This window comes from Podarcis vaucheri, assembly GCF_965113315.1.
Source record: "Podarcis vaucheri genome assembly, chromosome: 6".
NCBI classification, from domain to species: Eukaryota; Metazoa; Chordata; class Lepidosauria; order Squamata; family Lacertidae; genus Podarcis; species Podarcis vaucheri.
The window spans coordinates 86974838-86998756 of NC_138764.1; the positions used below are offsets into that span (position 1 = coordinate 86974838).

General features: G+C 48.4%; 1 protein-coding gene and 1 long non-coding RNA gene across 2 annotated transcripts; one reads left to right on the forward strand and one right to left on the reverse strand.

Moving 5' to 3' along the window:
• The first annotated feature begins 538 nt into the window (after positions 1-538).
• On the forward strand, positions 539-21665 carry LOC309534273 (somatomedin-B and thrombospondin type-1 domain-containing protein-like). Its single transcript, XM_082226483.1, has 5 exons — positions 539-779; positions 3540-3734; positions 11653-11731; positions 13913-14089; positions 20783-21665. Exons 1-5 carry the CDS (start codon positions 554-556, stop codon positions 20898-20900), a joined length of 795 nt encoding a protein of 264 aa, XP_082082609.1. The 5' UTR covers positions 539-553; the 3' UTR covers positions 20901-21665.
• Positions 21466-21746, reverse strand: LOC309534389. Its single transcript, XR_014220668.1, has 2 exons — positions 21659-21746; positions 21466-21614 (listed from the first exon to the last, which is right to left on the reverse strand). It is a non-coding gene; the product is annotated as an uncharacterized lncRNA (long non-coding RNA).
• Between the last annotated feature and the right edge of the window lie 2173 nt (positions 21747-23919).

Here is a 23919-nt window from a genome sequence, read left to right on the forward strand (position 1 = left end):
CCCTGCTAAAGAAGGGGGGTGTCACCGCGCTGCCCGCCGCTCCGCACTAAGCGTCGCCAGCTCCCCAGAGCGTCCTGCTCCTTTAAACGCCGCCTGAGCGCCTTCTAATCCCCGCCGAAGGGGGGAAGGTCAGCGCGGACAGGGAGCGGAGCGCCCGCCGCCTTGGGGTGGGGCGAGCGCAGGTTGGCGCTCTGGCTAAAGGTCGCCCTGGGCTGCTCCCTTTCCAGATCCGCTTTCGGAAACTTTCACGCGCAGGGCGGATGTTCAGCTGGGCGGCGGCGGCAACAGCTCTTCTCCAGGCAAGCGCTGCCCAACTTGCGCACCGGAGCACTTTGCGCGTGGGCTCCGCGTAGCATCCCCCGCCGCACCGGACATCTAGGCAGTCCGCGTGGACTTGCCCCCGCCCACTTTCCTCCTATTAATTCCCATTATTGAATTCCACCAGATCCGGTCCCGGATCGAGCGCCTAGTTTTCGGCCGAGAGTAGCTGGTGCTCGGCGCTGCGCAGGTCCAGCGGCGTCGCCCTTTCGACTTGAACCTCGCGGGCAGGATCATGCGGGCGCGCCCCTGCTGGACGCTGCGCGCGGGGCTGCTGCTGCTCCTGGCCGCGCCGGAGGCGGAGGGCGGCTGCGCGGCGCTGGGGCGCTGCTGCGCGGGCCGGAGCATGGCGTGCGTGAGCACCGGCTGGAGGGCGGACGGGTCCCACGGGCCCTGCTACTGCGACCAGGCGTGCCCTTACACCTTGGACTGCTGCCAGGACTACCGGCAGGTGTGCCCAGGTGGGTAAGGAGCAGGAGGAGTAGGGGAGGGGGATGCTACACCTGAGGATGGATGGTCCAGCTCAGGTAGGGTTAGGGATGGGGGGACCTGTGGGTGTTTTCTTTTCTTGGATTCCCCTCATCTCTCACCGTGGGGTTTGGTGGCTGGGGCTGATGGGAACTGGAAGGCCACAGACTCCCGCTTCCAGTGATAAGTCAAATTCAGCACCTGCAAGGGGGCTGGACTAGATGACCCCTGGGGAACCCTTCCAACACTACAATTCTGTGACCTGCTTAGAAAGAGCAGCACCTTTTTTTCAGAGTGCCGGATCCCACCCAGAAGGGGAACTGCGATTGAAACTCAAGGGTGGAAAAATGACTCTGGTGTAGCCAATTCAAATGGACTACAGCCCTTCTGTGAATACTTTTTGGCTTATTGTCCGGATGAGAAACCTGTGACCTTCCAAATGCAATTGTGCTCTGACTCTTGTCTGCCTCATCTTGTTAGGGTTAGGGCTGATGGACTTTCAAAACTTCTGCAGGGCTTGAGGTTCTTCATCCCTGAATTTAAGAGTACCAGAGGGAGATGGAGGTTACTGAGCCCAGGTGGAAAATTACAGTATTGACAATCTGTTCCTACCTATGTTATTTAGAAACTACATCCCACTGATTTGCACAGGATTTACTCCCAAGGCAGCTGTTCCATGTGGGCTTAAACATGTTTTACTTGGAGATAAGTACTCTGGAGTTCAGTAGGGGGCTAACACCTGAATAAAAGTGTTTCCTTTTAAAGTTAGGATTGCAACTTGGGGGAAGCAATAGCGGCTTACGGCTTTCTTGTGTTGGAAATCAGATACCAATGAATCTCAATGTTCTTGGAGGCTGCTCTTCAGAGATGAGGACATCTGAGTGCTGTTGACATGTGTATTGTCATAAATAGGGAGAGTTGAATTCAGAACTTTTTCTTTATTAAAAAGATCAATAACATTCTGTGCAAAAGCATACGCTATGCAAATTGTGCTGTTTCATCCTGCTGTTGCAAGGCATCAAAAAGAGCTAACACTGAAGCCCTGTGTGCACAATTATTCGTAGAGTTTGGAGCATATGGCACAACTCAAGGCATTTGTAATGGCCTGGAGTAACTGCAATGGTTCCCTTAATACTACTTTAAACACACACACACACACACACACACACACAGCATGTCAACATCTTTTTCCTGTTCCCTAGTACAACAGAACCCAAATACTGGCAAATAGGAATTTCCTAAATCTTGACTTTTCAAAAGCTGAGGTTTTCAGCATATTGGATATTTTACTTAGTGCAGAATTCTGCTTGTGCAGTTCCCCCACCCCCACATGCAACCCATCCCATCCCTATAATAATCTTTACTTCCCATAACTCTTAGTAAAACCTTCCAGGAGACAAACATTGGTATTTTCTATTAGGGAAATGAAAAGATGGGGTCCTTTTTCAAAAGGGAACATATGTAAAAGAAAATTCAAGCAAAACAGAATTATCCCTCTCCACAAAATGCAGGTTGCTTAATTAGCCTTTATTAGAACTACTGAAGCGTAAGTCCCTTTCTTTTATGCCTCATCAATCCATACAGTGGTACCTCGGGTTACAGACACTTCAGGCTATAGACTCCGCTAACCCAGAAATAGTGCTTCAGGTTAAGAACTTTGCTTCAGGATAAGAACAGAAATCGTGCTTCGGTGGCGCGGCGGCAGCAGGAGGCCCCATTAGCTAAAGTGGTGCTTCAGGTTAAGAACAGTTTCAGGTTAAGAACGGAACTCCGGAACAAATTAAGTACTTAACCCGAGGTACCACTGTATTCTCAACTGGTGCCATCTTGTGGCATTTTGAAGAAATGGCACAATATTGTCCTTTGCAAGGGTCACTCTTGGCCAGCTCTGCATGTGGTAGTTTGCAGATACAGTGGTGCCTCGCAAGATGAAAATAATCCGTTCCGCACCCTATTAGCGGATTAGCGCATTTAGCGGTTTAGCGGCTATTAAAGGCTTAGCGGCTTAGCGGCTAAAAGGCTATTAGCGGCTTAGCGGCTTAGAAAAAGGGGGGGGAAAGCGAAAAAAATCGCAAGGCGTTTTCGTCTTGCGAAGCAAGCCCATAGGGAAATTCGTCTTGCGAAGTGCATTGAAAAACGGAAAACCCTTTCGTCTAGCGGGTTTTTCGTCTTGGGAGGCATTTGTCTTGCGGGGCACCACTGTAGGTGAGGTGACTTGCTGACACCCGGGTGGGGTGTTTGCGGCAAAAGCCAGAAACTGGAGAGCCGTTCTTCTCACCGTAGTCATCTTTGCTTTGGCGACTGAGAGGGCTGGAAGATGTCTGAATCCACACATATACTTGGATTGAAAACTGTGCTTTGCAAATCGTTTTATATTCCTGCCTGGTTACGAAGCTCAGGCTGGCTGGTTCTCCCAAGTGCAGTGGAATGAAGTGGAAGAATGCTGAGCTGGTAAAATGAGCTGCCTCACTTCATCCTGCTGTTGGGGAACCACATTTTTTTTTAAAAAAGTAATTCCCTATGTAAACAGACACATGACCCTGTAAGTAGAAAACTTGGCAGTTCAAAGTGGTATCGTGGTTGCTTCAAACTCATATTGTGAATGTGGGCTAAGTTGGGACACCTAAATGCTGGTACTCCTGCTTGGCAGAAATGGATCAGACTTGCTTATTTGAGAAGAATGCCAGCCTGGAAATGCATGGAATAGATAACAATTGTGAGTTTTGTCCTCTTCCTCCTCCTCCTTTCCTCAGTGGTCTCCTGCGTGGTCTCTGAGTGGAGCGAATGGAGCAGCTGTGCGGAGACTTGCAAGGCAGCGTACCGTGTGAGGAGGAGGCGCGTCATCCGGGAGCCGAGAAATGGCGGCGAAGCCTGCCCTCCTCTCGAGGACAAGGCTGGCTGTTTTGAGTATTGGACTCGGCAAGGAACAGAGTGCAAGCAGCCCTTCAGTAAGTGGAGCAGGGCATGGGTGGAGTGGGGGGAAACAGATTCTTGGCAGAAAAAAGGTTTCCAAGGCCTTCTTCTGGATGCATTCAAAATTACATTGTACCCGCTCCACCCCCCAAAAAAAGTCTTGTTAGAGCATTTCTTCTGGTTACTTTTGAAGAGTTTGGATTTGATATCCCGCTTTATCACTACCCGAAGGAGTCTCAAAGCGGCTAACATTCTCCTTTCCCTTCCTCCCCCACAACAAACACTCTGTGAGGTAAGCGAGGATGAGAGACTTCAAAGAAGTGTGACTGGCCCAAGGTCACCCAGCAGCTGCATGTGGAGGAGCGGAGATGCGAACCCGGTTCACCAGACTACGAGTCCACCACTCTTAACCACTACACCACACTGGCTTTTGTTTTGTTCTAAGCTGAAGAAAGTTATTGACTCATGTCAAGTGCCTCTCGCTTAGCAGGGGTATCCCATATTTGGCTGGGTTTCTTCCGCTGCTCTGCCGGTGTGGTAGCTACACAGAATCACAGAACTGTAGAAATTGGAAAGGGACCACAAGAGTAATCTGGATCAACACCCAGCAGTGCAGGAATCTTTGGCCCAGCATGGGGCTCAACCTTGAGATTAAGAGTCTCATGCTCTACCGACTGAGCTATCCCAGATGCAAGAAAGAAAGTGCTGCAGTCTATAATGCCCCATGCTTAATCCTTGACCCAGAGTGGCAAAAAGGAGATGATTCGGCCCTGCACCACACACAAAACAGCTTTAGATGCTCGTTTGCGCTTGGAGAGCAGTTGCACATGTCCCTCTTCTAGTTCATCCAGAGTAAAATGGGATGGTGCAAAGTGACATCTAGTGTAAGGATTGGTCAAGGGGTTCTGAGTGCCTTTGCTGCAGAGCAGCCAAAGAAGTCTGATCACTGTAGTCCATGCATACGTAACCTTGAGGCTGGATTACCACAGTGCACTCTAGGTAGGGTTTCCCTTGGGCTTGGCCTCCCTCCTAGTTCCACAGAAGGTTGCCTTCCATGAGCAGAAGAGTTGAATGCCACCCATATCCCTTGAGGTGCCACAAGACTCGGTGTTGCTTTTGCTGCAACAGACTAACATGGCCGGTGTTATGTACTGAGTTGACTAGGATCCAAACTGCAGCAGTCTGATTGGTCCTAGAACAATAGGATCCAAATTGCAGCAGTCTGATTGGTCCTAGAACAATAGGATTCAGAATGCAGCAGTCTGATTGGTCCAAGAACAATGCAGCAGTCTGATTGGTTGGCAGGAAGCACCCAATCATGCTCCAGATATAAGTGAATCCACAACCTGATTGGCTTACAGTAGAATTCCAGAATTAACCAATCATGTGCAGCCCATTGTGTAAATAATGTATATAAAGCAGATACTCTGAGGGGACATTCATTCATTCCTCCTCACCACTATGAGCTGAATAAAGAGCATGAAATCACTTTGCGACTCTGAGTATATTTCACTGGCGACGAAGGTGGGATCCCGCTGAGCTGACTGCCACACACAGCACCGCAGCACCGCCACCTGCCGCACCGCTGCCTCGCACCGTGTATCCAGGCTTCAGCTCCGGGACACAAGGAACTCAGAATGGCAGCCAACTGCAACTTCTCACCATTCAACCCAGCATCTGGAGACTGGGAAGCGTACGCCTCCCGTTTCACCTTCCTCCTAGAAGCCAAAGGGGTCACCGACGAAGAAGACGCCAAGAAGAGGGCGATACTCTTCAGCGTCTGCGGAGAGGAGACGTTTGAAATCGCCCGGGCTCTCCTTGCGCCTGAAGACGTCGCTACTGTTCCATACAAAACAATAATGGAACAGCTGAAGGGGCACTTTTCACCGCAGCCCTCAGTGGTGGCTCGTCGAAATGCCTTCTACGCAAAGCGACAAGCCCCTGGGGAAACCATAACTGGGTTTGTGACCTCTCTCCGCCAAGCCGCCCGGTTCTGCAACTTCTCAGAGCTGGAGAACATGCTTCGTGACCGCCTCATCGGTGGCCTGAAGGATGAGAAGCTGCAACGACGCCTCTACGCTAAGAAGGACCTAACGTTCCAGGTCGCTCTGGAGGAGGCCCTGGCAACGGAAGCTGCCGAGAGGTCGACGCAAGAGGCACGGCCGAGCCTGCCATCCCAACCGAGGGTCCACCACGAAGACCTCACCGACGACTCAGGATCCGACAGGGAGGAGGTGCACCGAGTACAGCAGCGCACTCAAGCAGTGCACAGACCACAGCTGCCTCGACGAGAAGGAGGAAACTGCGCAAGCTGCGGGGAGAGTCACGAGAGGAGGACCTGCCGTTTCCGCAACGCAGAGTGCAGGCAGTGCAGAAAATCGGGACACATCGCCCGGGTGTGTCGGGCTCGGCCCACCCGACACCAGGCATCAGATGACCAACCCAAGAGCCCCAGGTCCCGGGGCCCAACGCACCAAGGCAACTCGACGGAGCTCACGGACTGCCAGGTATACCAGTTGCCCCACCCCAACGTAGAGAAAATTTATGTAGAGGTACAGATAGAGGGGGCCCCATGCCGCATGGAGCTTGACACGGGTTCAACTCTATCCATAATCTCGGCAAAGACCTTAAGGAAACTGTGTCCTACTGGGGGTCCCAAACTCAGGCCGGCCCCATTCACCCTACGGGACTTCCAGAAACGTAAGGTCCCCACAATGGGGGTGGGGACCTTCAGGGTGCAATACCAAGGGCGGACGCGGCAACTGGACTTGCTTGTGGTCAAGGGCCCCTACATTAGCTTACTGGGATTGGCATGGTTTGGACCACTGGGGCTAGCCATCACCGGGGTGAACCACACTACCTTACAAGTGGACGTGGACGCCATCTGCAAGGAATTTCCAGGGGTTTTCGATGGGAAATTGGGACAGTATACGGGCCCCCCCATTGCTCTACAGCTTGACCCTGCAGTACGACCGGTCAGGCTCAAGGCCCGCCGGGTCCCGTTCGCCCTGAAACCCCGTATAGACGAGGAATTGGACCGCCTCGTGGAGCAAGGAGTGCTGGAGCCGGTGCCTAATGCCCCCTGGGAAACTCCAATCGTCACACCCGTCAAGCCTAATGGTTCGGTCCGCATCTGCGCAGACTACAAATGTACCATAAACAAGGCCCTCACAGCCCATGCATACCCAGTGCCAGTGGTCAGCCATGTCCTTGCCACCCTGGCTGGGTCGAAAATTTTTGGCAAGCTGGACTTGGCCCAAGCATATCAACAGCTGCCAGTAGATGAGGCCACAGCAGAGGCACAGACAATTGTGACGCACAGAGGAGCGTTCAGGGTAAAGCGGCTGCAATTCGGTGTCAGTGTGGCACCAGGCATATTCCAGAATCTAATGGACTCGCTCCTTAAAGGGATTCCTGGTGTCACCCCCTTCTTCGATGATGTGTTGATTGCCGGGCCCACACCAGAGGAGTTTGAGGACCGCCTCCGCACCGTTCTGCACCGTTTCCAGACGGCGGGTCTCAAGGTGAAGCGGGAAAAATGTCTACTAGGAGTGCCTCAGGTGGACTTTCTGGGATTTATGGTGGATGCAGAAGGGGTCCACCCGACTGGGGACAAGGTACGGGCCATCTGTGATGCCCCAGCACCCAAGAGCAAGACTGAACTTCAGGCCTTCTTGGGACTATTGAACTTTTACCATTCCTTCCTTCCCCACAAGGCGGCGGTAGCAGAGCCCCTACACAGACTCCTGGACAAGCGGGCCCCTTGGGTGTGGGGCCAGCGCCAGGAGGCCGCATTCCAGGCAGTCAAGGACTTGCTTGTCTCAAACTCGGTCTTGGCACACTTCGACGAGAGGCTGCCGGTGGTGCTAGCATGCGACGCCTCACCCTATGGCATTGGCGCTGTCCTGGGGCACCAACTCCCGGATGGAAGAGAGGTACCGGTGGCATACTTTTCCCAGACACTCAACGCAACCGAGCGGAACTACTCACAAATAGACAAAGAGGGTCTGGCAATCGTGAAGGGAGTAAAAAAATTCCATGATTTCTTGTACGGGCGGCCCTTCACCGTGGTGACTGACCACAAGCCGTTGCTTGGCTTGTTTGCCCCCGAAAAGCAGACCCCCCAAGTGCTGTCTCCTCGCGTCCTCAGGTGGTCAATTTTCCTTGCCAGCTACCAGTATGCACTGATTCACCGCCCGGGGAAGGCAATGGGCCATGCGGACGCCCTCAGCAGGCTACCACTACCGGAAACAGGCCCTGACCCAGCACCTGCACAAGAGGTTATGAGCCTGGAGCTGCTTCCCGACCGCCCCATTCAGGCACAAGAAGTTGCACACCATTCCAAGAAAGATAGGGTCATCTCCCGGGTCCTGGACTGGGTGTGGAGGGGATGGCCCAGCAGCAGCCCTGCGCCAGAATTCGCTGGCTACACAACCCGCAAACATGAACTGTCGGCCCACAAGGGGTGCCTGTTATGGGGAAGCAGAGTCGTTGTTCCCCAGCCCCTCCGCAAAAGGGTCCTCACAGCCCTACACGAGACACACCCAGGGGTAGTGAGAATGAAGGCCCTTGCCAGGAGTTATGTGTGGTGGCCGGGGATTGATGGAGAGATAGAGGCCTGGGTCAAACACTGCCAGGCCTGCCAAGAATCCCGCCCAGATCCCCCAAGGGCCCCAGTCCAGTCCTGGGAGTCCGCCCGAGCACCATGGTCACGCCTGCATGTGGACTTCGCTGGCCCCTTTCAGGGGAAAACATTCTTCATAGTGGTGGACTCCTACACCAAATGGCTGGAAGTCGCACTGGTACCGTCCACTTCCACGTCTGCAGCCATCCGGGTACTACGCAGGCTGTTTGCAACCCACGGGCTCCCGGACACTCTCGTCTCAGACAACGGGACTGCATTTACGTCAGGAGAATTCCAAACCTTCACAGCGCAGAACGCCATCCGCCACATCCGTTCGGCACCATTCCACCCTGCCACCAATGGCCAAGCAGAACGCATGGTGCGGATCACCAAGGACACCCTTCGCCGCATGACGCAAGGGGATTGGGAGTACCGCCTTGCCACATTCCTCCTAGCACAGCACAGCACCCCCAGCTCAACGACTGGCCGGAGCCCTGCTGAACTACTAATGGGTCGGCGCCTTGCAATCAGATTGGACCGCCTTCACCCCGATAGAGCTCAGGATGAGGTAGTGGTGGGGGAAGGCAGGAACCCCCGGACCTTTGAGGCCCAGGACCCAGTGTACGCAAAGAATTTTGGGGCAGGCCCAGCATGGGTACCCGCCACAGTCACCAGGGTCACTGGCCCCGTGTCGTACGAGGTGCTAACAGATGGGGGGCAATGCTGGCGCCGCCACTGCGACCAGATACGGCGACGATTCCCAGGAGAAAACCAGGAGGAGGAAAGGTCAGAGGAGTCCCAAGGGAACAGAGGGGCAGTGAGACCCATAGACCAGGAGGGGCCAGCAGGAGAGGCAGAATCAGTAAATACAGAGAGGACCCGCGAGGCCGAAAGGACACCGGAACCAGAACCACGACTGAGCGAGCCGGTTGCGCCAGACCAAACAGGCCCATCACAGCCAGCATCCTTGGAACACGAGCCAGAACCTGAACCCCAGACCAGGGAACACCACAGGCCGCAACGCACACGTAGGCCGCCGGCATACCTTGAGGACTATGAATGTGAACTCCCGGGCAGGACTGGAACTTAGAGGGGAGGGGTGTTATGTACTGAGTTGACTAGGATCCAAACTGCAGCAGTCTGATTGGTCCTAGAACAATAGGATCCAAATTGCAGCAGTCTGATTGGTCCTAGAACAATAGGATTCAGAATGCAGCAGTCTGATTGGTCCAAGAACAATGCAGCAGTCTGATTGGTTGGCAGGAAGCACCCAATCATGCTCCAGATATAAGTGAATCCACAACCTGATTGGCTTACAGTAGAATTCCAGAATTAACCAATCATGTGCAGCCCATTGTGTAAATAATGTATATAAAGCAGATACTCTGAGGGGACATTCATTCATTCCTCCTCACCACTATGAGCTGAATAAAGAGCATGAAATCACTTTGCGACTCTGAGTATATTTCAGCCACTTCCCTGAAAACTGTGCCTGCACAAGAGGATATGTTGGGGCTGGGCTCCATTCAAATTATGGCTGTCCCCTGCTTAGAGAAATCACAGCTGATAATCCTGTGAGTTTAAGACTGGGATTCTAACCCAAGTTACCTGGGAGAAAGCCCCACTAAATTCAGGTGGACTCATTTCTGAGTAGAGGGGGTTAGGGTTGTGCTGTTGGTATATTGATTTAATTAAATCTGCACGTGAGAGACAACGGTAACATTCACACATTACATTCATACAAACTTTGTCCACAAATAGTTGAGCTATACATTTGTACCGTAATAGGTAAAGATACCCCTGACTATTAGGTCCAGTTGTGGATGACTCGGGGGTTGCTGCGCTCATCTCGCTCTATAGGCCGAGGGAGCCAGCGTTTGTCCGCAGACAGCTTCTGGCCAGCATGACGAAGCCGCTTCTAGTGAACCAGAGCAGTGCACAGAAACACTGTTTACCTTCCTGCTGGAGCAGTACCTATTTATCTACTTTCACTTTGACGTGCTTTCGAACTGCTAGGTGGGCAGGAGCTGGGACCGAACAACAGGAGCTCACCCCACTGTGGGGATTCAAACCGGCAACCTTCTGATCAGCAAGCCCTAGGCTCTGTGGTTTAGACCACAGCACCACCCGCGTCCCACATGTACCGTAATACACATGTTAATATTTAGTGAATATATAGTCTCCGTGCTTGTGCACACAATAGTTGAGCTGTACGAATGAGCAAGTGCAACACTTTCACACTAAGACTTGTGCGCTTGTAGAGACCGCCTGCACCCATGTTCAGTGCAATGTGTGAACAACACTATCCAGAATTTTAAAGCAGTGGTAAGCAGAATACAGGCTTATTGGATCTCGCATCGGATGCAGTGTGTCTCTGAATACCAGATGCTGAGAATCAAAGTGTGTGTGTGTGGGGGGGGAGAGTGCTATTGTGCTCTCACATCCAGCTTGTAGGCATCCCATAGTTATCTGGTTGGTCACTGCAAGAACAGGATGCTGGACTAAATGGACCTTTGGCTTGATCCAGAAAGGCTCATCTCATATTCTCCTGTTTTACTAGAGCTATTAACCAGAGGCAGGTGCAACAAGTCGCACAGTTAGAATTCAAGAACAGGGTGACTCTGAGCACATTCTGAGCCTAGGAAATTGTCTTCAGCACAGGGACTGAACTGAGTCCATAGCCCTTTCTCACAAAAGCAGGGTCCTAGTTGGATCTCTTCTTTTCAGCAGCCTAATTTAGGTGGAACAACTCATTTTATTGCAGATATTGTCAAAACAACTGGGTGTCAAAAATCTTTGCTGTGCTACTGCGATCTCTAGCTTCTGCCCACCCTTTAACTAAACAACTGGCCTTTTTCTGGTGTACTTGTTTAGACTAGTTATTATTTTTCTTCTATCTTTTTATTTTTTTTGTTTGCTTTGAAAAAAACAAAACAAAGCCAGTGTTTCTGAGACCAAAATAAAATCTGTAGGCTGGAGAAGAGCTTAAGTGGTATATTTCTAAATTGGGATATTATTAAAATAGCTTATTCCCTCCAGCATAGTTTCTGGGATGATAATTAGCAGGCCTGTTTGTACGGACAACAAGGGGGGATTTTGTGGGCGGAGGGTACCCATTTCTGCCCAGTGGAATGATGAATAATCACCAGCGGTCTGAGAATGTGGGAGAGAACTCTCTCTCTCTGATTTCCTGCCAGAGGGAAAATGACACGGCATTAAAGACCGCAAATGTCCCAGTTGTTATTGTTCTGCAGATGCAGGCGGACTCGGGGCACTGTTGTCACTTATCATGTCTGCTGTGTTTTCCTTTTTCCCTTTGATGTGAGCAGTCCCAGCATTAATAACCACTGGAGGCTATGGGAAAGCGAGGAGAAAGCGAGCTGTGTCCATTGAGAATGAAAGAGCCGGGTAAGTAATGAGCTGCTCGAGGACTCTACAGCACTGCTGTCCTCCTGTGGGTCACACTATGGCCTGGAGCTCATATAATGAAATGACACAAGTCTAGATTCACAGGCCTGGAAGACATACTGGTACAGCCTTTGGCCCATTTCCCTGATGCAAAGCCAACCTCCAGCACACATGTTCCCCCAGCCTGCTGCTTATACACAGAACAGTGCTTTAACCTGCACTTTTCATTTATATGGTGCTGTCATGATCCCTGTAAATACACCGCTGTAAATCCTTAATAGGCCAAACACATTTTGACAAAGTCTTCCTCTGCGGCCTTATTAAAAACGTTAACAATTCAGCTGGTTCTGAGCTACAGCCGCTTAAAGGAGGAGTGAAAAATACGCACGATGGACTCATGTGCAACCACGTATATGCGCTGTTATGTACTGAAGTTCTCACCCTGGGCCAGCAGGGGGATACTGTAGATAGTTTTCACTCAGGTCCACATATGGAAATAAGGGATTGAAAGTGACGTTCAGTGATTGGATAGTTACAGAAAGTGGTTACTGTTGCGTTGTAGTGGAGCTCTATATAAGCAGGCTGGCTGAACCCTTCAGTTCAGTTCAGTTCTGTTCTGTTCTGTGAATAAACAAGAGCTGTTTGAAGAATCGCTGTGTCGTCTGATATGTTCACCCACAACTTAACAAGCGCATCCCTAGGAAGTATTTAAATACAGTGGTACCTCGCAAGACGAATGCCTCACAAGACGGAAAACTCGCAAGACGAAAGGGTTTTTTGTTTTTTGAGTTGCTTCACAAGACGATTTTCCCTATGGGCTTGCTTCGCAAGACGGAAACGTCTTGCAAGTTTGTTTCCTTTTTCTTAAAACCGTTAATACAGTTGCGACTTGACTTCGAGAAGCAACTCATAGCACGCGGTGTCGTAGCCTTTTTTGAGGTTTTTGAAGACTGGTGATTTTTGAAGTTTTCCAAAACTTTTCCAACACCGTGCTTCGCAAGACGAAAAGATCACAAGATGAAAAAACTCGCGGAACGAATTAATTTCGTCTTGCGAGGCACCACTGTAAATTGATTAAAATTTCAAAAAAGGGCAAAATGGTCCCAAAAGAGCAGGAAAGGAGCTAGCAATCCCATGAACCTTTGCACCAATCTTTGAGGCCTGTGAAGAGTTGGGCGTTGGAGAAAGGAGGTTTGGAGGGAGCGGTTGTGGTGGTGTTTGGTGGGTTTTTGTGAATTTTTGGCAGAGGTTTTGGTCGTTTACAGGCTTTATAGATGGTGTTTTCCACCATATGTGATTTCACATTTATGAGTGGTACCCAGGAATGTAATCCCTGTGTAAGTGGAGAGATGGCTGTATACAGGTTGGCCAAATAAATTTCAAAAAGCCTCCTGCAAATAATGGATATAGAGTTGAAGGGTGGTATTTAGCTCAGTTTTACTCTTGAGTATACCCACTGGAACTTAGTCCTATTCATTACTTTTAGCAGGCATTTGTTGTCATTTAGTCGTGTCCGACTCTTCGTGACCCCATGCACCAGAGCACGCTTGGCACTGCTGTCTTCCACTGCCTCCCGCAGTTTGGTCAAACTCATGTTGGTAGCTTTGAGAACACTGACCAACCATCTCGTCCTCTGTCATCCCCTTCTTCTTGTGCCCTCAATCTTTTCCAGCATCAGGGTCTTTTCCAGGGCATCTTATCTTCTCATGAGGTAGCCAAAGTATTGGAGTCTCAGCCTCACGATCTGTCCTTCCAGTGAGCACTCAGGGCTGATTTCCTTCAGAATGGATAGGTTTGATCTTCTTGCAGTCCATGGGACTCTCAAGAGTCTCCTCCAGCACCATAATTCAAAAGCATCAATTCTTCAGCGATCCGCCTTCTTTATGGACCAGCTTTCACTTCCATACATTTCACTTCCCGCTACTGGGAAAACCATAGCTTTAACAATATGTCTTGAGTAAAACAACCCACCTGAAGACTTTGTTGAAATGAATTTGGCCCAGTAAGTATTTATAGTATGACACCAGAGGTACTGCACCTCCCCTGACACGCGATACACATATTTATTTTTGTAAGTAAGCCTTACACAGACCTGGGGTGAGCATTTGGAACCCCTGGAATCTTGCACAGTTCGGAGATTGGAGTGGCATGCAACCCTATTCCCCTCTCTTCCCTTGGCAGGTACTGTGTCGAATTTCAGCTCATGGCCATCACAGAAGGATGTCTGCGTGGGAACAGCTCTTACACTCATTGGATGAAATATCTCAGTGAAGGACATCTGGTGTGTGTTGAGTGCCAGCACCCAGCTTTGGATTCCAGGAACCTGCACTGCTCAGGGGATGGCAGCGGAGCCAAAAAGTAAGAGTAGATTGTTCTGCTTTTGCTCAGTTGGAAATGCTTTGTTGTTGGGAAAATTGCAACCCCGTCTTCTAAACTTCTGTACTGCCTAGCACAGGGGTGGGGTGACTTTTTCAGTTCCGGGGAGCTGCGTTTGCTTCTGGGCAACTTTCAGGGGTGGGTCACTGTTAGGATATTTCCGTTCCTCCTTAAAAAGGGAACAGGCTGTTGTGTGTCACAAGCCTGCGTACCTCCTGCTCACAGGGAGTTTCCGTTTTGTATATAGCTTTTGCTTCTTGCTGTTTTCCACGACATGGACGCAAGCAGTCATGTTTTTCCTTTGTTCTGACAAACGTTGAATAAAGCTGTAAATATGCTCTTCTGGGTGAATCTTCTGTTGTGAAAACTCTGTGAAAAGGGCGTGCATGAGTCCTGGAATGTGTCTGAGGCTCGTGTCGCTAATTGACTGATGCTGTTCCAATGGGAGCCTGGAGATCATCCGGAGATGATGATGGAGGCCTGCCTGATGATGCCTCTGACTCCCTGGCAGTATCCCAACAACAGGTTATGGGCCCAGTTTCACAGGAGTGATGGGTGATGGGTGGGGCAAGAGGCAGAAGCGGACTAGGCAATGAATGTGAATTTTCCTTTGTACAATGAGTTACTTTTTACACACACTGGCTGTAGAAAAGAAGATATGCAGGTGTGGGCTAGCAGAGGGCAGATTGAGACTGGTGGGGCAGCGTCCCATTTGCCCCAATGGACCAGCCTCTGCTGCCCTTTAGGTCTTTAAAAGTAAGCACCAGTGCCTTAAACTGACCTCAAAATATGAATGCACATCCTTCAAAATATGTGTGATATGAATGACTCCAGCTATGCGCATGCAACTTGATGTTGTGATCCTCCAGAACATGCATGCGTGAATCTGGCTGCAATCGGCTGTACCCACTTACCTGGGAGTAAGCCCTATTGAACCCAATGGGAGTTACTTCTGAGTAGGCACTTATAGGATTGCGTTGTTGGTCTGTCCTGACCGCTGAAAGCAAGCTGGCTCAATTCGATCCATTCTTAATGCATAGGAACATGGAAGCTAAATCTGCCCTGGCTGTTGTTGTGACAGTGCTCATTCAAGAACATTTTAAACAACAAATAAGTTTGTATGAAACAGCATGTTCGTCCAGGTAGCATTTTATCAGCGGTATTGAGCAAGAAAAGCACTGCTAGGTATTCTCCCCGCGCTTCCCTGAAGTCTTCAGTATAGAACTGCAGTTATTTTGATAAGGCAGCAATAACAGCCACTGTAGCTGTCTAGAGAGGCCATAAAATGCAGTAAAAACGTAAGAGGAGTACTGAGTTTGCTATTTAGTATATGGGATGACTCTAGTCCTCTTCAGGCATTCATCTTATGAACTCAGTCAATGGAGGCACAAGGGGGAGAGAGTAGGAATGAGTGTGTTAGCTCAGCCCCCACTTCCTCCATGAATTGGAGAGCAAATGTCTGCAGCAGAGGGCCTGTTTGACCCGTATAGCTTACTTGCCTGATGTCGAATTCTGGAAAACCAGGGTTCTGCCTTTCCTGGAAGCCTCTATGAGTACTGAAGGCTCTAATCTGCAGACGGCCGCTCCCGAACCATGTGCCCATGGGGGATTAGGCTGTTTGTCACAATGGTTATATTACTTCTGGTGTCAGAAGCAATATTTATTTATACAAAAACTACTTTAAAAAATCTTATCTTTTTGTTTATTTGATCAGGAGCATACAATTAAGTGAAGGGACGCGGGTGTTGCTGTGTGTTAAACCACAGAGCCTAGGACTTGCCGATCAGAAGGTCGGCGGTTCGAATCCTTGTGACCGGGTGAGCTCCCGTTGCTCGGTCCCAGCTCCTGCCAACCTAGCAGTTCGAAAGCATGTCAAAGTGCAAGTAGATAAATAGGCGGGAAGGTAAATGGCGTTTCCGTGCACTGCTTTGGTTCGCCAGAAATGGCTTAATTTCTGGGCCAGTGTGCCAGTGTGGTGTAGTGGTTAAGAGTGGTTAAGAGTGGTAGTCTCGTAATCTGGTGAACTGGGTTTGATTCCCCGCTCCTCCACCTGCAGCTGCTGGGTGACCTTGGGCCAGTCACACTTCTCTGAAGTCTCTCAGCCCCACTCACCTCACAGAGTGTTTGTTGTGGGGGAGGAAGGGAAGGGAGAATGTGAGCCGCTTTGAGACTCCTCAGGGCAGTGAGAAAGCGGGATATCAAATCCAAACTCTTCTTCTTCTTCTTAATCATGCTGGCCACATGACCCGGAAGCTGTATGCCGGCTCCCTCGGCCAATAAAGCGAGATGAGTGCCGCAACCCCAGAGTTGGCCACGACTGGACCTAATGGTCAGGGGTCCCTTTACCTTTACCTTATACAATTCAGTGACAGGAATAAAGACAAATCAATTAATGCAATTAAATTAATGCAAAGACCTTGAACCTGGCCAGTGCAGATGTTTTAACAGCAGTCTGGCTGCCACATTCTGCATCAGGTAGAGCTTCTGGGCCAGGCTTGAAGGCAGACCCACATAGAGCATATTGCAGTAATCTAGCCTCAGTGGTACCAACATGTAGGCTTACAGTGAGTAGCCTATCCCTGTCCTGAAACAGTCATCACAGGCAAACCAGATGAAGCCATAGCTGGAGACTGTGAGTCAGAGAGACCTGGTGCATGTCAGGTTTGCCATGGGTATCTGTTTGGCCACTGTGAGAACAGAATGCTGGACTAGACAGGCCTTCGGTCTGATCCAGACGGGCTGCCTTTTCTGCTCACAGAAGGGCTCATGTGGAATTTCCAGGTTCAGAGAGAAAATGCCACTGAATTCCAGCTGCCATGAAGGAAGAGCAAGGCGCGCCCTGCTTTTGGCATCCCCAGAGGCCCCCGTGGGAAACGGGATGCAGTGGGGGGGGGAGGGTAGTTGTGTTATAGATGGACCTTTGGTCCAGTCCTTCAGGGCTGCTCTGAAGCTAAGAGCAAATAACTGCTGGGGGAAAATGTTTGGTTCTCAAACTTTGTCCCAGCACTCGCATGCCACAGTGAGGAGAGGGCCAAATGAATAGGAATCGGTAATGGAAAGGATCCTTAACATGTATTGAGCTTTGATAATTCAATCTTTGGGAGCAGGGAGGGAGGGGTGACCACACCCGATCCAGCCCAGACATTACGTTTCAGCAATGAAAACCTGAATCCTTTTAACCAATGTGATTTTTCAGCCCCTTGAACCATCCACACGCTGAAGAGTGGTCCCAGCTTTCAGAATTGCCTTGTTCCTTTTAATTGCTTTGTGTTTGTTGCCACTTCCACTTTCAGCTGTGTCCTCCTATTGTGCATGGTGCCCCCCTTCCTGCCTTGCTCAGTAAAACTGAAAAGCATTTCCATCACTTTCTTAGGCAAGTTATCTTTCCCTGCAGAACAAGCAAATCTTGGTTCATTCCCCCCCCTTCTTTTAAGACTTGGGGTTCGTCCCCACTTCCACTTGACTCATCATTTCCAGGTACAGGTCAGAGTGGTTTTCCTTCCTTTTCTAGGGAAAACCTGCTCTTCAGTGTTGAATCAGAGCAAACGTCAATCCAGAGAATACCTGAATTGCTGTTTGCTTGGATAGAGTGCTAAAAAGTGGTTTTCCTTGGTGGGGAAAGCAACAGAGACCACAGCTAGTGAGGATGACCCCATCGTGAACTAATTTCTGCTTTGAAAGTAAGAAAAGAGTAGTTGGGCTGAGAATGACACCTCTTTCTAAATCTCCTAGGAAGTGCTTCACCCGTTATGAAGCTGGCTTAATGGATTGATCCAATTTCAGGCTCGCGTGTGTACGGTTCAAAGCATTTTGTTGAATTAGCTGAGCCACGTTCGGAATGTCTCGCAAGGTCACGTCTCGTGCAACTGGGTCGGTGCATCAATATTCCTCCCCTCCTTCTTTCTTCCAGAAATAGGCTGTGAAGGGCTGGCCAAATCAGCTGGGGGACGTGATGGCACGATGATCTGCCAGTCTCAATCATTTGAGAATGGAGAGCAGCTGGGGAGCAGCCTCTAGAATGAGTGGGAAAGAGAGCCTGCAGCCGGGAGACTATTCATCATTTCCAAGGGTACAATGAAGGGGTAATATGGCCATCTAACAGAAAACTTGGATGTTGAGGGCCAATGGGCTTGGAGCCAAAATGGGCCCACTGAGAAAACAAGTGCGAGATAAACTGGCATGTTTGGTGGAACTTTGAGTTTTGCAAACATACATTTTAAAAACAAACAAAAAGAACCTCACGGGATACCTACCCACACCCACCCAAGAAAAGCCCCCTTAAGGTGCTCAGTGTCTATGGAATGTGTCATTTGGGAAAATTAAAGCGGAAATGGTGTGTGGTTGGGATTTTTGCCTAAAAGCGGTTTCTGTGCAGTGACAGAATATTCTGTCTTGGTATAACTGGAGATAGTTCAAAGTTATGCCATTATGAACCCATACAGTACCCAAGTCAGTTAAAAAGTAGATTCTGAGAGCTGCAGATACCTTACACGGTGCTATAATCTTGGTGGCTGCACCTTCCTCCAACAAGTACAGTAAAGCCTAAAACGACCAGCCTTTAAAATGATGTAGTGATTTATTTATTTTTTATGTAGCATTTAAGAAATGGTACTGGAAAGTTTAGACCTGAGTAAGTACAGTTGACATTTGCAGAGAGCATGCACTGGGAATTGCTGGAAAAACCAGCGCTTCCTGCAAGCCTGCAAAGATTAGCTGTTCCTTATAGTTTGCAGTAAGATGTGTTCACTGTGGAATGTGGTTTTGTTATGGACATTTATGTACATGCAGATGGGGAAGCATGTAAGGACTGCTTTTCCAAGTATAACCTTGTTTACATGGAGGGGCAAGTAGTATAATCTGTCCATCAGCAAAGTCAAATATGCAAGTGATTAAACATGATTGCTCAGTGGTAGCCACTTCAAATTGGCCTTCACAATGTCTGTTGTAAAGCTGTGGGCAGGATTAAGCTGAGTTGTGCATGAGCAGACCTTGTTCTACTTGTGCACACCCTACTTAATGTTAGGATTCTTTCCACTGTGTTGCAGTCATGGGATTGTTTTTATCCCATGACGGTGTATGTTTTCATTCCACGTGGTGGGAAGTGACGGAGACAGGATGTTTCTATTACTGTGTTTCTGTGATGTAGGATTTTTGTCCTTTTGTTCTTTCTCTTTGCTGTCTGATGCTGAAAAGGAAGGAGCTGAGTTGTGATGCTCCGAGTGTGTATATGTAAATAAACGTAGTATAGCCAAAAGGTGTGCTACTGAGTCTGTACACTAACTGCCTATACTCTGCTGATGCTGAAGTGTGCTGATGCCTCGTGGTATCAGTTGCTGTGATGTTCGGGCTGGATGAAGCTTTTGAATCTCCTGAACGACCGACCAGGAAGGAGAGTACATGCCAGTCGGGCATGTGTCTCTGCCGGATTCTTACTCGTGTGTAGGACTTCCCGACACTTAATTCTGCCCTGATTCCACCCATTTCTTTTCTTTGACCATTTACTAGTGGGTGGAGGTCTAGTTTCAAAAAAAGAAATCTGCCTCAAAAATGGAGGAAAGGGGGAGATTTTGGAAGCGTGGGTGCAGGGGTTTGAGACGTAACCGCACAGCCCCTTCCCAATATTCTTAAGAGATGAGTATTTATTTATTTTGGTTATTATTTATTAATTTATATACTACTTAATACAGAATATAAAAACTGACCATGCATAATTGTTAAAATACAGAATGATTTAAAAAGGCAGCATAAAGAAAATACTCAGTAAAGCAAACCCATTAAAAATAATAATAAAAGTAATGGACCTAAGTTAGTGCATTTAGTGCTGTACTGGAAATTTCTCCTTCGGTTCTTCCCTCACCAACCACTCTTCAGTTAATGAGGGGGTGGGGAAACACATTCAGAAAATGAAAGAAAATTACAGTTGTCTGTACTTTGGCGCCTTTCTGGGTGCCTGTGCTTTGTGAAAAAAGCAGAGCTCCACTACCTTATTGCATGGCTCTGGTACTGGATATTAAGGAATTGAGGATACATTAGGATCTAAAGGTGCTGATACGAAACTTACTCTCCCATGCAAAATAAACATGCAGTTGTTTGCATCCGTGCCTCTGGAGCCCCCATTGGTTCATCTCTCCCAGTAATGTTTGCTCTGAGGGCATTTCTGGTCTTGCTACCTGAGATGCTTTTTATCTGAAAATGCTTTGGATAGAGAACATGGGATATATAATGCCCACAAGCCTATACTCCAACACTGAGCGATGCCTGCTACTTGTGACAAATTTAGGAAATTGCACGGTGTCCCTTTCAAGCAACATCTAAGTGATAAAAACCACTTTGGACCTGCAGGTTGAGAGATTGAAGCTCAAGTGTACAATGCACTTCATTGCACTTCAGCACTGCACAGTTATCTCTGTTTGAACCTCCAGCATCCGGAAGGTGTTTGCTGTGTTTTCGGTGATTCAGAGTTACCGGGTGTCCCTGCCATTCTCAAGGGCCTTTAGTCTGTGAGTGTGGATTGAGAAATGCTTTTGAAGTACAAGCAAAAGCCAAGATTAATTCAACTCTTTTTTTATGTGGTCACCTGAAGCTGCATGACTTGTGTTTGTGTGTTTTTGATGCTGCTTTTGGAGGAAGTTGAATGCATTGTATCAACACTTGGTCCTGCTTTTTCTGTTCCAGGAACCAGCTACTGCACTGGCAGGCCGTAGGAAACCCAAGATGCAGAGGGACCTGGAAGCGAGTTCGCCAGCTGCACACTTGCTCCTGCCCTTCTGTCCACAGCTTCTTGTTCATCTGACTTTCAAGTCGTTGTCCCTCTGCCTTGAGTCTGCATCTCCTCCTTGGTTCTCCTGAATTCAGCTGTGAAACAGCCACAGTTGCGATGCCAACAGATATACTCTAAGATCAAGGGTACTGGCTGCTTTAAGGAACTGTCACTTGGTGACACAGGACATTCTCCTTGAGACTCAAGCTGAAGTTATTGGCATGTTAAAGAAGCAGGTAATCTGTGCAGGAGAGACCTGGGAGAGTAAGGTTTGAGGCTGGCAGGCCAACAAGACCATGCTGACAAGTGAGTAGTAGAGAGATCAAAACCTAGGGAGAACCCTTGGATTGGACCATAGACCCATCTTGTCCAGCCTTCTGTTCTCACAGTGGCCAACCAGATGCCTGGGAGATGAGTGAGCTCATCCCAAACTCGGGTTGATTCTGAAATGTGCTGAGTCATCAGTTTTTTTGATTTGGCGATAATGTCATGTCACTTGGTCAGGCCCCTAAACCTCCATCCCCTTCTACACTGTCTGGGTTTGCTGCAGTAATGCTCCAGAACAAATGAGGCACTGTAAGAGGAAATCTGATCCTCCCCATCTTTCTTCTTCCCCTGTTCTCCAGCATCGTTTTATTGGTATGTTGCCTTTCCATAGTTAAAACTATGCTCAACCCAAGCCCATTATGATCACAGGGAGTAGAAAAAAACCATTGGCCTTTGGGAAAGTATTGGCCAGGCTATAAGCTGGGAAGTCTGCTGTGTGGATTACATCCAAGCCAGAGGAGAACTTAGGGGCTTGTAATGTCTACCACTCCTTTGACTCAGGTTTTTACAAGCCCCTGAAACTCAGGCCTGAAAGTGGAGCACCTTGGTCAGGGCTGGGTAGATTCTGCATGTGTAGAAGGAAAGGGTTGAATGTGTGATACTGAGCAGAGAACTCTGCTTCCTATGTGTATTGGGGACTCTCAGGAACATAGGAAGCTGCCCATTTGCCTATCTAGCTCAGAATTGTCTGCACTGACTTGCAGCCCAACCTGGAGATGCTGGGAATTGAACTAATCCAAAATGTGGCAGCTAGATTGGTGGTTGGGAGTAGTCGCTGAGACCATTTAACCAGGCCTTTGGTTGATTTGATTGACATCCTGTGCCCTTTTAAAATGTGGGGGGGGGGGCAGTGCGGTTATTGGGTTTTTGTTTTTACTTTGATTATGTATTTTGTGGTTTTATATTTTCCTTTTCTTCTGTGAACTGCTCTGGGACTATAGGGCGGTATATAAATTCAATAACTAATAATAATAATAATTATATAACACCAATCCTAAAGGATCTTCACTGGCTCCCAGTACGTTTCCAAGCACAATTCAAAGTGTTGGTGCTGACCTTAAAGCCCTCAACAGCCTCGGACCAGTATACCTGAAGGAGTGTCTCCACCACCATCATTCTGCCTGGACGCTGAGGTCCAGCGCCGAGGGCCTTCTGGCGGCTCCCTCCTTGTGAGAAGTAAGGTTACAGGGAACCAGGCAGAGGGCCTTCTCGGCAGTGGCGTCCGCCCTTCAGATGTCAAAGAGATAAAGAATTACACAACTTTTAGAAAACATCTGAAGGCAGTCGTGTTCAGGGATGTTTTTAATGTCTTACATTTTATTTTTTCTTATCTTTTGCTGGAAGCAGCCCAGAGTGGCTGAGGAAACCCAACCAGATGGGCAGGGTTTAAACAATAAAATTATTATTATTATTATTATTATTATTATTATTATTATTATTATTAACCTGGGGCCTTCAGCATGCAAAGCAGATGTTGTACCCTTCACCCACAGTTTTATATGTTAAATGCAAGTTTCTAGTGCCCATGGCCGCTGCCAACAAATGCTTAGAATATCTGGTGAAATCTTGCAAGGTTAGAGCAGGTGGTTGAGTAAGATTTCCATGAGAGCAGGGCTTCAGTTTTATGGGTAGCTTCTTCCTTTTCCTTGAACTAGCAGTAAGTAGCAGGATAATTTCTGCATCCCCTTGTCTGCAATTAATTAATTAATTACAGGGGATGTAGCTGTACATTATCCTTAAATTGGTAGATAAAATGAGTTCTCAAAGAAGCTTTAGCCTTTGGGCCAAATTATACATTCTTCAGGTGTTCCATGATATGTATTCCTCCCCCCATAAAGGGTTGTTGGTAGATTTATTTTTCACTTGTTTTTATTTAAACAATTTACAGTATATACCACTTAACTACAATAGTTTCTAAGCTGTTTACAAGGATGGGGGAGTTTTGAACATCCACACTCTTAATTACTGCAACTCCAGTAAAATTTGGCTTTGGGCACTTGCTTTAAACTGAAAAGACAAACAACATACATTGATTTATTGATTGGGGGGAAGGAATTCTGCCACAGATCTCCTGCCTAACATGAACTTTGGCCTGATGTCCCTATGTACTCTTTTTGCAACTGTGGAGCATCCTCCCAGATTATTTGAGGAACAAGGAAATGGAATATAGGCTTGGGCTAGGTCCCATTGATTGATTGAGCCTTACAAAGCACTCAAAACATCCTTGTGAAGCTGACAGATAGCTTGTGAAGCTTAGATACACTTGACCTTTCATTCACTGGTGGAAGGTTAAGAACTTGGCTGTCTCTGGCCGACTTGTGAAGTGCCTTGCACAGTGTCAATCTAGACATGTCTATTGAGATCTGGGATTACAAAAAACAAAATTTGGAGCCCTAGAATTGGATTAGTACCATGGTGCTGGTGCTCCTCCCCATTTTCCTGAATAAATATTGCCACCGCCACCCCAAATTGTAATTTAGGAAATTGGTGGTGGGGAGATCATTCTCCTTCTGACTGCCACAGTTCCAGATGCCACAACTTCCTTAGAAGTTGCTATTAACTTCTTAAAACAAACAGGAAGTGATTGTACTCATGGATCTCCTCTGCCATCTCTAGTTGTACTCACACTTACAAAGGGCACACACTGTTGTGCATGTTTACTCAGTTCAGTCGGACTTGCTCCCAAGCTTTAAACTAACACACACACCTTTAGGAAAGACTTTTT